General features: G+C 45.1%; 1 protein-coding gene across 2 annotated transcripts in view; it reads left to right on the forward strand.

The window, feature by feature from the left end:
• Positions 1-4,694, forward strand: part of SENP1 (SUMO specific peptidase 1) — a 51,913-nt gene extending 47,219 nt beyond the window's left edge. For both annotated transcript variants that reach the window (XM_070410339.1, XM_070410340.1), the window contains 4 exons: positions 273-352; positions 1,262-1,346; positions 1,870-1,965; positions 2,975-4,694. In XM_070410339.1, the coding sequence (XP_070266440.1) occupies positions 273-352; positions 1,262-1,346; positions 1,870-1,965; positions 2,975-3,037 (324 nt within the window). In that variant the 3' untranslated portion in view covers positions 3,038-4,694. The remainder of the gene's footprint in view (positions 1-272; positions 353-1,261; positions 1,347-1,869; positions 1,966-2,974) is intronic.
• The last annotated feature ends 7,933 nt before the right edge of the window (positions 4,695-12,627 follow it).

Raw genomic sequence — 12,627 nt, forward strand, 5'->3', positions numbered from 1 at the left:
ATGTTGTGTCTTCATTGTTGCCCACATTGTGGATGGGGACCCTAAATACAGAAAAAGGTTTTAGGGCAATTAATGGGGTCAGCAGTTGATCAGCCCCCACTGTAGTTCTGTATTCTTCTGTCTTCTGCTGATTAAGCATGGTGTGATGCACAGTATCAATCATACATGTTATGATTTCACAGGAAATCTGGCAAAATGTTCCAGGGAAGGGAAAAGCTGAGAAAGCAGTCTTCTTCACTTTATAAACACATATTTTTTTTTCTTATTCCTAGGTTGTGGACTTTAGAAAGAAGAATATTACCTATTACGACTCTATGGGTGGGATAAACAACGAAGCCTGCAGGACCCTTTTGTAAGTAAGGAGTTGAGGACGGAAGAGTATGGTGTCGGTATATATTGTCTTCCAGCTATTGAACTCAGTTATTTTATACCTTCAGTGAACTAATTAATAAAGGAAATTTTCATATTAAGTAAGAATGGATATTTTACATCTAAGTAAAGTTTAATAATGTACTAATACCAAATATATGCCCTAATGGGGACAATTACTGTGCTAGTGCACTAAAATATAGAGTGGGTATGTACATATAGTTAGAGAAACTATTTAGAAATCATCTAATCCAACCTCCTAATATTACAGATGAAGATACCAAACCCACAGAGTAATTTTTATTTTCCCAGGTCCTACTAGATAGTGGCTTAACTGGGAACCAGAATGCAAATCTGTTTACACCCTATCTGTTTCTCTTTCCAAAATGCTTATTCCTCCCTGTACCACTCTGGTAGATAGGTTCCAGAATGGTGAGCAGGTTGCACTTATGAAGAATGCTCCATATGAGGTGTATCCTCAACATATTGTTGGCTTGGATTGAATTTTTGCACAGGAGACTCAAGACTAATAGTAAATAAATAGTTTGTTGTTGCTAGAGAAACATTCTTCTTCCATTAGATTGAGTTTGAAAGGACCATATAAACCAAGGAAACGAATCAAAACTCGTTCCTCAGGAGGAACAGTAGATAGAAGGAACCCTGGGTATCAGAGAAACATCATATTTCTCTTGGGTGGACAGGGTAGGCATGAATTGTGGGAGTCCCAAAGGAGGTTTAGCAGTATAAAGATACCCCCACCCAACATTGTATACTGTTTTTTCTCAGAAGCATATATGAAAACTCTTCCTAAGGGTTGTCTGCTCCATTCTTTGGGTGGCAGCGGTCATCCATGTTCTCCACAGCTCATCTCATTCTCTCCCAATACCTTTAGGCAATACCTAAAGCAGGAGAGCATTGACAAGAAAAGGAAAGAGTTTGACACCAATGGCTGGCAGCTCTTCAGCAAGAAAAGCCAGGTACATTTGATCTTGATGAGATAAAAGTTCCTGACAAGGAAGTGGTTGGGAAGGAAAAGGTATTACTGTTTGATTCCCAGGGAGCTTCTTAGTGTCTGTCCTGACTACAGCTTGGTTGTTTTGTTCCTCGGGGAAGATAGAGAAAGCTATTTGTGGGAAAACTGGTAATGTGTTTGTTATGTAGAGCTAGGTTTTCTAAATGCCCGGCTATTTTGCTAAGCTTTTCACTCCTGTAAGATGTGTTTGCTGATTGTTTGGCCCTACTGGGAGGGACCAGATTTTACACCCTTAGGTGCCAAGGAAGTCTGAGATAGTTTCCTATGTGGTTAATATAAAGTCCACAGGCCCGAGAAGCTCTATTTTTTCTCTGAGCCTGTGTTGTTCTGAGTGGGGAACGAGGGGTCATCTCTTCAAAATTCAGGGAAACCTGTAAAATTTATCTGCTTTGGTTCTTATTTATAGTCTAACAAGAAGGAAGGAACCTTGGAAAGATGTTACCTTTTCATTGTTTTTGGTCTTTTAGGAAATTCCACAGCAGATGAATGGAAGTGATTGTGGGATGTTTGCCTGCAAATATGCTGACTGCATTACCAAAGACAGACCAATCAACTTCACACAGGTGAGCTGAGGCCTCAGGGGTTAGGGAGCTCTCTGTCCACCCTGTCTCCAGGTGCCCGCCAGGTGTTTTTTTTCTCTACTTGCTCTGATTAGGGGGCTCTGCTTCGGCCTGTAGCTTGTAACACCAGTGGTTACTGCCTGCCACATCATAAGACAAAGAAGGATAATAATAGATCACATCCTGGGTTTCCATATATCACATATTGAAGTCAAAGAATCCTGGGCAATAGCAGAGCCATCTCCCCCACCTACTTCAAAGCCTGTGAAAAACGGAGAACTGGGACCAGAGCACATTTTCTTCAGTTTCTTTATACTTTGTTAGCACTCAAGTTTTGCTAACCTAACTAATTTTTTACTTCTGTTTGAATTAATAGCTTTACTGGATTTTTCCATCATAGTTCCTGACTCTTAGAGTTCCCATAACTCTTCCTCTAAAAAGTGACTTTTAGATTTTCAGGCCTCAGATCTTACATCCTCAAGATTTCAATGTAGAGGACTTGATAGACATTCTCAGAATTCTTAAGAGACATTTAGGTATAGCCGGGGGATACCTGGAAATACCCAATAAAACTTCTGAGGACACCGCAATGGAAAATAGCAGTGGATGCCTGGTCGGTGTGACTCAGTGGTTGAGTATTGACATCTGAACCAGGAGGTCACGGTTCACTTCCATGTCAGGGCACATGCCCAGGTTTCAGGTCCAATCCCCAGTAGGGGACGTGCAGGAGGCAGCTCATCAGTGATTCTCTCTCATCATTGATGTTTCTATCTCTCCCTTCTTCTCTGAAATCAATAAAAAATATATATATTAAAAAAGAAAAGAAAATAGCAATAGGAAAAAGCAATGGAAAGGAAAAAGAATTACATGTAATCAAGAATGAGAAATTTGAAAGACCAAAAATGCAACTGAGACTATAGTTGAAGACCTCAAGGAGGAAAGGAATATGGGGAAAGGAGTGTTGGGTCTGGATTAAAGAAATGAAAATGAAGGTGTCTCTGTGTCCCTACAGCAACACATGCCATACTTCCGGAAGCGGATGGTCTGGGAGATTCTCCACCGAAAGCTCTTGTGAAGACTGTCTCAGTTAGCAGGCATTGACGGTGTGGGACCAGCTCTTCGTTGTCTACAGCCAGAGACCTTGGAGACAGCCACTCCCAACCCCTGTTCTTGTAAAGCCCTTGATCCTGGACCAGGCCCTGGCGAGATGCATTCACAAGCACATCTGCCTTTCCTTTTGTATCTCAGATACTATTTTTGCAAAGAAACTCTGGTGCTGTGAACGGGGTGAGGGACATCCCTAAGCTGAAGAGAGAGACTGCTTTTCACTTCTTCAGTTCTGCCATCTTGTTTTCAAAGGGCTCCAGCCTCACTTGGTCCCTAATTAGGGGCTGAGAGAAGCTTGGAAAGACTCTTGGTTTCATAAAAAACTCTTGTTGTTAGGCCTTACTAAGAGGTAGGAAAGGGCATGGGCAAAAACATAGGGATAAAAACCACCAGCATATGCACGCACACACACATACACACTTGGTTTTCAAGATGTTTTGTCAGGAAAGTGACTGTAAACTGGACTTTGGGGCACATGCCTAAGTCCCTCCGCTAGGATGTTTCCTATTTATATGCCCCATTGTAAAATCTGTCTGCTTCTATACCAGGCTGTTCTAACTGTAGCTTCCTCCCTCCTGAGGCACAATATATGAGCCCTGGGTGGACCCCAAAGTCCTGGGCAGTCCTTTTCTTAAAAGCAGGGGTTTGCATGTGTTCACAACACATGATACGGGGAAGACCCACCCAGGGAATGGTTAGTGGAGCAACAAGGCACCACTTTTACTGCCGCCTACTTCTGACCAAGAAGAAGGACCTCAGTCTTTAGCATAAAATTCCAGCATTGGATGAATGCAAGTCTAGTTTGGTCTGTGGCTAGTTCATTTAAATATGTTTCTAACCACAGAGAATTTAATATATATAAATATATATATATTTCACAGGGATATGCTTTTTTTTTTAAAGGCTGAATGTGTTCATCATTTTAGCCTGTAGATTTATTTCCATTCTCCAAATTTAGCTCCAGCACGCACAGATCCCAGCCCCTATGTGTAGGGTGTTTGTGGACTTCCTAACAGAATATTTTAAGACCTGGATAAACTTTGGCTTAGGGATAGAGGTTACAGAGGGAGCTGATATTTTCAACTGGAAAATGGGTGGAATTTGGACTGATCAACTTGAGATTGAAAAACTGCTATTCCTTTTGTTCTTTTTAGCACCACCCATCCCCTCTGAGAATTTCTCAGGCTAGCTAGTGAAACGATCCAATGCCAGTGTCATTTTTGTACTTAAGTTCCAAAATAGGAACGTTTTATACTTTTTTCTGTATTGTAATAGGTAGTTTTGTATGAAAGATTTTCTCCTCTTCCCTGGTACCTCATCCCTTCCAGCATTGTGCTTTCTCCCTAGGCTTATTTGAAAATTTTACTCTGTTTTATACCAAGCTTGTTTAGTACATTTTTCTATGTTTTACCGCAGGTTACAATTTGAAAAGAAAACTATTTTTTTTAAATATTCCATTGTTAACTGAATGTTACTGTTTCCACTCCAGCAACTAGATGTTCTACCCTTTTCATAACTGCCTGCCTTTTGGGGGGAAAACTATCTTTTGTTTGTTTTTCTTTTCTTCCTTTTTTTTTTTTTTTTTTGGTGTTTTCTATAGGAAATAAATAGCTTCCTATATATGAGTTGCTGGGACCTTACACATTCTCTTTTAGAAAGCAATGACATGCAGCCTCTTTGCAGGACTCCTGAACATTGACTCTGGTACTTATGTGTTTAAGTGACAACTTGAAACATGGCAGTATGGTATAGATTGGGACGATGATTCAGAAGACCTGCGTTTTTCAGGCTCTCTCACTATTTCCGGGGGACTTGGAACAAGATAGTTTTCTGTATTTATTGTTTGTTTAGATTACATCTGTTTTACCTTCCTCGCAGACTTTTTGTACAGACCAAAGCAACAAATATTTATTGCCATGTATAGCAGAAAATGAAACCTGCAACAAAAGCACTATGAAAAATACATAAGATATTGTTGAGTCTGTCTGAACTTGGCCCCCTTTTCTGACCAATGCAGCTTTATACAGGGAGGAGTTAGTGATCCTGAGACCACCCTTCATGGTAGGAGTGAGCTGAGCTGAGACCTAGGTTGTAGCCTAGATGGCTCATTGGGACCTAAATATAGACTGTTAGAGTGGGCTGTTCTCTCCAGAGGGCTCGCCAACAAGAGCAGGACCCACGTCTGGCAACTTACTTTTGCCTTCATTTGAGGGTGGGCTTTGATGACCAGGGGAGGGAAAAATACATTTCTGTATTCCATGGCCAAGGGCATGTTTCCAATATTTTGTTTAAAGTAAATAAGCCTATTGCTTTTCTTTTCTCCTATTTTTCTCTTTCCCCTGGGCTCAGTGCTCATGGTCACCTACCTCCCCTAAAAAAGGAATATTTGAGGGATGATAAGCTCTAGGTGCCAGACATCAAGCCTTCAGCAGAAACCATAGCCCAGCAGTCACTCCTGGGCCCTGTACAGAGAAAGCCAGACCATTCCAGCCCATTTGAGATAACATGGTCTGAAGCACAGGTTAGTTCCATCCCATTTGTCATCTGGGATCCATTGTTGCTTCTGGGAGTCCTGTTTAGGGTTGAATCTAAGTACTTTTTCCTCATCCAACCTGGAGACTTTGTGTAAATTAACTCTTCTATATATGAAATGCCTCACACTTCTCTGTAATATCAACTTCTCTTTAGCCCCTGTAATCACACTAACATCTATCCACTGTTCCTAGCAATATTGGCCCCAAGTTTTAGTGATGTTGAGTGGGAACAGATAACCTGGAAGAGCACTTCCAGCAGCTCCATCCCATAGCCTGTCCATCACCACCTGGCTTTACATGCTCATAAAAGGCTCTAGTGGGGAGAGGGAGAGGGTTCAGATAAGAGCCCCAGTGTGTTTGCTGTCCCAGCCTCTGGTCTTTCTCCTCAGCGATCCCTCCAGCTCTCAAATATGCCTCCCAGATTGAGAGAAATGACCGACACTCGACACTCGGGCTTTGTCTTCTCCCTTGCTGCATCTGCATGGGTCAAGGTGAAGTGGCATATGACACTTTCACCCCGTGACTTCACACACCCAAGAGTTAAAAGAGGAGGTGAAAGGCTATCACCTCCTGTTGTTGACTCAAACAGGCTGCATGCTAAGCTTGTGACAAAGTTGCCATATTTCCTAGAGCAATCTATGGAGAGCTTAAAATTCATCCAAAAATTTTGGGAAGAACAAGTAAGATTCAGCCCGGTTCCTTCCGTCCAGAGCCTTACTTCACCTGTGCTGAATCCTAACATCTGTTCTATTAAGAGCCCATAACTTTGGAAGTGGCGAAGAACATAAGAGCATGTGAGGTCATGCTGGTCACACATGAAGATAAGAGTGAACTTAACACATGTATCCTCTGAGAGAGAAAAGAGAAATTAGGAAACTGAGCTAGAAGATAAAGCTCGATGAAATATTCATGTGAGCTGCCTCTCTGCCCATCAGGGGTAGAGTAGGGATCATTCCAGCTGTGAGGGGTTGGACCAGATGTCTAGAGTCTTGTCAAAGTCTAAGATTCTGAAATGTTAGTGAGGACCACAATGCCGCTTGGAATAGAAATCAGTCAAGGTGAGAGGTTCAAGGTTAAAGTTTAAGGCCAATGTTATCATTAGCTTGGTCTTAGAGTTAAGGCCCAGGTCAGTCTTATCCTGATGGGACTAATAGCTGCTAACTTTTCTCTGTTCTCAGCTGAGCAGTAACATCCACTGCTTGATTTCTGGAGATTGTCCTTCCACCCTCCACAGAATATAAGTGCGAAAGGGAGAGGTGTGTGCCCAGGGAGCATAGTCTTCAGTCTGCTGGGTGCCCCTCATTCGGTTAATTACTCTTTTATTCCCTTCATAAATACAGAGCACACACACCCAAATCCCATCTCCTTGAAGCTTTACCTGATCATATTATCTTAATATCTCTTACCTGGGCATCTGCAGCCCTTATAATCAGAAAATAACAACTTCACATGGTGTTTGCATTGTAATCTGCCTCTGACATCAGAAATGGACTGAGACATGTCACCAGGAGGGCAGGTGAATGGTGCTTTTTTTTCCAAGCCAGGAGTGTAAGCTCTCTCTCTCTGGCCTGCCAGGGAGGAGTTAGGGATAACTAAAACATTTATTTAGGAAGAATACTGTAGGACTTGGGGGAAGAAGGGCCACTCATGGCAGCCTGCAGTGAGGCTGCATCTCTATGGACCCCAGCGGTTCATCTCCAGTCCCAAACCTAATGCCCACTCCACCCTTAACAAACAGGCCTTGCTCAGCAGCTCAGCATGGCCTTCAGAGGGCTCGGCCCCTGTCCTAGGGAGCTAATCAGAATAAAAGGAATTAAACTGAATGAGGGGTGCCCAGCAGACTGAAGGTTTTTTTTTTTTCCTAACTACATATTTTTAAAAAATATTTTAAAATTGATATTTAGAGAGGGAGAGAAACATTGATGTGAGAGTGGAACATCAATTGGCTGGCGCCTGCAGCCCTCCCACCCCCCAGGGGACAGCCTACAACCCAGGCACGTGCCCTGACCAGAAATCGAACCGGCAACCTTTTGCTACATGGGACAATGCCCAACCAACTGAACAACACTGGCCAGGGCCACATATTTCTATTATGTATAGTTTTCTCCATCTTTTTTATTTCCAGTGGTACTGTATAGCACTTACACATTGAGATTGTGGGTCCCTCTCTGACTGCCGTGTCCTTTAAATGGACTGTTTCACATGCTGCCTGCACTGAGTCTATTAGCCAGAGCTAAGTTCCTGGAGGGCATTTGCCTTATACTTCTAGGGAGCCCGTTACCCTAGGTGTTTAATAAGCATGTGTTTAAGCACCGAGCTTGGGGGCCCAGAAGCGGGGAATGAAGAGATGGTTTGACCAAGGAAATAAAAGCCATCTGTCCTCAAGGGCCCTATAGTCTAACACTTGAGAGTTCAGGAAGACACCAAGCAATGTACCTTATGGAGAAGGCAGATACCGAGGCACACAGTCAGTGTGAAGCTGGAGATGGGCAGTGGAGAGGCAGAAGTGGAGAGTCAGGGTTGCTGTTGCCTTTCTCTGCCAGTGAGTGTGTGTGTGTGTGTGTGTGTGTGTGTGTGTGTGTGAGAGAGAGAGAGAGAGAGAGAGAGAGAGAGAGAGACCCTAGTTTTTAAAAGTTGATTTATTTAAAATAAATTATGTGGATTTTGCTTTCTTGCTTTGACTGGAAACTCCTGGTAGAAAAGACTCTATGGTGTTTGTCTCTCTATGACTGTCTCTCTGTCTCTTTGACTGTTTGTTCTGTCTCTGCCTGGGTCTGTGTCTCCTGATCCAAGCTGAAGCAGTGATTGGATCCTCAGTGTGGTCTGGATTCCTGAGTCCACCCCTTAACCAGGAGTCTGAATGCTGTTCATTCATTCATTTCATTCCACATACCTGGAATTGAATCCTGAACGCAAATAACATGCAAATCCGTGGCTCCCTGGCACTTTTTAAAACCGGGTCTCTGTGGAACTGGCCAGAGAACCCTCCTGAGCCAAACACACCAGTCAAGACTCTAACCCACCCTGATCACAGCATCCCTTGTCTCCTTGCCCCTGTCCTGCACCCCTTTTCCTTACAATCTAACCTCAAAGACATGCTCCCTCTGCTCTACCTGTAAAGCTCTTCTCCAAAGAATAAGACATAAGAAAGCACCAACTTCTGAAAGATCTCCCGCTATGTTGGTGAAAGCATTTTTATCTGTGTTGAGTTAGAAGAAACCCTTGTGGTCTCCAGGATATTCTTGAGTTCTGACATTTTTCTAGGCCTGGTTAAGATTTTTCAGTCATTTGAAAGTGGTTGAAGCGAGGAGGAAGAGCTTGAGGCCACCCTATATTCTGGTTCCTGAATGTGGTTAAAGATAGCTGAGGATTGCCTGGGTCTGCATGTGTATCACCGGAGGGAGAAAACGCCCTCAAAGTGGGGACCTGGGCCCAGTTGTGAGTCAGAGTCAGTCACCTCTTTCCCCAGCTGCTCTGGGTGCCTTGTTTGGTCGTAGGTGCTGCAGACGTTGCAAAGGCAATGGGCCTGGGGCTCAGGTTCCTTGAGGAACTTGTGTTCTAGATGCTCTTCTTGAACCCCAGGAAAAATGCTTTGCTTCCTGTGTACCTCTGCCCCATTTACCACCAGCCCATCACCAGCCAATTGTGCCTACAATGGCCTAAGAGGCCCCACCGCCACCTCACCAACACCATCCCCTACCACTGTGCCCAGGCTCACTGGTCCCAGCCACACAGGCATTCTTAGGTGTTTGTCTAACAAACCAAGCTGCATCCATCTCACAGCCCTTCTACGTGCTGCTTCCTGTCTGGAAGGCCTTTCCCTGGATTTCCTTCTGACTGACGCCCTCATTCCCCTCCGGCTCTGGTGGGATATCAGCCCCACACCCCAATTCTTACACTCCCTGGCTCTCTTCGTTTCTTTCTCTGTAGTATTGATATCTGACTATATTATTTACTCATTTGTTTTGTCTGTCTCTCACTAAAATGTCAATTCTGTTCATACTGCGTCCCGGGTGCCTGGGATGGTCGAAGGTGAGAATTTGGGAGTGAATGGATTACCGTTACTCAGCATCTCTGAGTTATGCTTCCCTTCCATTTTGATAGCCTCTGCCTATTCGAGTCCTCATTTCCTCCTGTCTGGTTTACAGTGAGACCAGAGACCCTCTCCTGGGGTCTCTGGATTCAAATTCATCATTCACTTAGCAGTTAGAGCTATCTTCTTCCAATAACATTAGTAATAAGAGTAAGCATTTGTTGAGGCCCTGCCCCAACCTTATATACAAACACTTCATATACATTACTCATTTAATCCCTACAAGTCTATGATGTAGGTACCATTATTATCTCCATTTCTCAGATTGAATAACTTGCCCAGAGTCTCACAAATTGGTCAATGACAGAAATAGGGACTTCAAGCCAAGAGGAAATGTCTTCAAAGCCTTTAAAAGCCCTGTGATCTGCCGCTTCACACAACCAGCATTTTTCCTGTCAATAGGTCAAGTGCCTACCCTGGACATCGTGGGGTCACTAGTGTGAAACCAGGGAAGAGAACCTTTGCTGAGGTGCAGAGTCCAATCCTCCCACTTTTTTTCTCCTGAGCAGGACTGAGGTCCTTACTTAACTCTTCACCTTAGTTTGGAAGGTCAAGGGGAATGGCAGGGTCTCTCTGCCTTTGGGTTCATTTCCTCTTGGCTTCTCCAGAAAGGGGCACTAAGAAATTCCCTTCACCCTTCTCATGAAAACCCTTTCCCCAACTGTCCTCTTTCTTTCTGCTTCCCACTCTCCTCCCCAGCAATAAGCTACCCACATTAGCACACTTTTCCTTTGAGGTTCTCACCCAGAAAGGGGAAGGTCTAGGGATTGGGAGGGTGGGGAGGTAGGGAGTAGGGAGACACCATGAAGATCCTGATTACACCCCAGGGCCTCAGGAATCAGGTTGTATATTCAGGGACATGTGAAGGTCATGCCACAGGGCCTCAGGAATCAGGTTGTATATTCAGGGACATGTGAAGGTCACCCCCCAGGGCCTCAGGAATCAGGCTGTGTATGTGCAGGGACAGGCGAAGACACTTCTGGTGCTCCACAGTGTTCCATTTGATCTTTTCACTTCTGTGTCTCATGCTCTGTCCCCTCAGTTTGAAGCTCCCTTTGCCATTCCATTCAGGCTGGATTGAGAATCTGAGGAATGCACAGCGCTGTGCCCTCCTGCTCCCCCTCCCACCTCCATACCCAGTGCCCCTGGAGAGGAGGGACTTAGTTCCAGCTAGAGCCGAGGGGGGAGGGGTTCTTCTCTCTGGTGGGAGAAGAAAGACAGTCCCAGCCTTTCTCCAACCTCTCTCAGATTTCTTTTCCCAAATCAGTCTGCCACTTTCAGCTTCCTCTTAAACAGACAGCCTTTCCCACCCCCACGGGGAGGCCTCTCTTGATGCTAATTACTCCTAATCATTTTCCCTTGGCTCTCAATGACCTTCCCTGCCTGCCCTGAGCCAACAGTTCTGTGTCTGCTCAGAACATGGACTCAGACCAGAAGGAAACCTTTTGGGCCTCAAAGCCCAGGCTTTCCGGGTCTAATTCAGCTTTGCCCATGGATACGCTCCCACTTATCCAATGCAAGGCTCCCCTTGGGACTCTCCAGAGGCAGATTCCAGTGGGGAGCGGTGATCAAACATCAGGAGCACTTCCCAGCAGCAGGGCTGCTCAGGAGCTCTGAGCAGTTCCTTCCATGAAAATCTCAGCACCAGAAAAGATCTACTGGGTTTGACCTGGGGGACAGGACTCCTAAATGGGGTCTCTGAACCCATAGTTCTATCTGGGCTTGGTGGTGTGGAAGCTTCCTAATTTATTAGGCAAGCCCCCCTCCTCCCCACCAGCAGAACAGCCTTTACCCACCAAATTCCCTCCCCGACCCCCCTCACCCGCCATACATCATCCTATGCCCACCCGGCTGTTAGGTGAGTAGGCCTTTGCCAGAGCTTGTGACCATCTCTCTCTCTCTCCCTCTCTCTCCCTCTCTCTCTCTCTCTCTCTCTCTCACACACACACACACACACACACACACACACACACACACACAGCAGCAGTAGCAGCAGCAGCAGCTTTGCATTGCAACCTGCTGGTTGGCTGGAGGAGGAGGATGCGGGTGGAGGAGGACTGTGGATAGTAGGGGTGTAGATACACAAATTGTTCCTTTTTCCCAGGACAGGGCTGCTGACTGGTTCATTCCACCCCCAGAGGAAGGTCCTTAGTGGTCCAGAGCTTTTGAGAATCTATATATCCCTTAGGAAAGGATTTTGTTGGATAAGCCAGATAGAAGAGGACATAGAAATGTTTTATTCACCCATTTAACAAGGGCCTACCATATGTGTCAGGTGCTGGGAATGTACTCCATCCTCTGGTCCAAGCACACAGCACGACTCTAGCCGACATCATTTTGTCCCTGCCCCTGTTCCATGGCTGGCCCCCACACACACCTCTTTCCACCTGACTCAGTGCTACTTAGCTCAGCTGCAGAGTACCTTTTCCAGTGGGCAGAGCAGCCTGTACAGGAAGGAGCCTGAAGAGTGGGCATGAGGAGGTAGAAACGGCCAGTTTCACCTAACCAGATCTCCATGGGAGTCTCAGAGACACGCTACAAAGGATCTGGGCTAAGATACCGCCTTTAGATTCAGGGGAAAGATGGCTGCACCTTCTAGACTTCGGTTTCTCCTTCCTTCTTTCCCCATGTTTGACCAAGGAACCAGATTAGGTTTGTATCAGAATGTCTACTTGGATCTCAGAATCTTCATTATTTATTTATCTATTCATTTACCCAGCTACTCATCCATCCTATCCATTCATTTAACCATTCTCTCACTCTGTTAGGACCTATTCTGTGCCAGCCGCTGGGGGACAGGGATGAATGTGGTAGGTTGCTGGTTTCTGTAGGCCCAGCCTTTGGTCCCAGGTTTCTCTCTCAGCCTCAGCTACTTCCTTAGATCCCAGATCTCCCTTCTTTCCTCACATTGGAGGCCAGACTCCAACTGAG

The sequence above is a fragment of the Myotis yumanensis genome, unplaced genomic scaffold (genome assembly GCF_028538775.1).
Source record: "Myotis yumanensis isolate MYYU_CA2020_CCGP unplaced genomic scaffold, mMyoYum1.0.hap1 SCAF_3, whole genome shotgun sequence".
NCBI lineage: Eukaryota > Metazoa > Chordata > Mammalia > Chiroptera > Vespertilionidae > Myotis > Myotis yumanensis.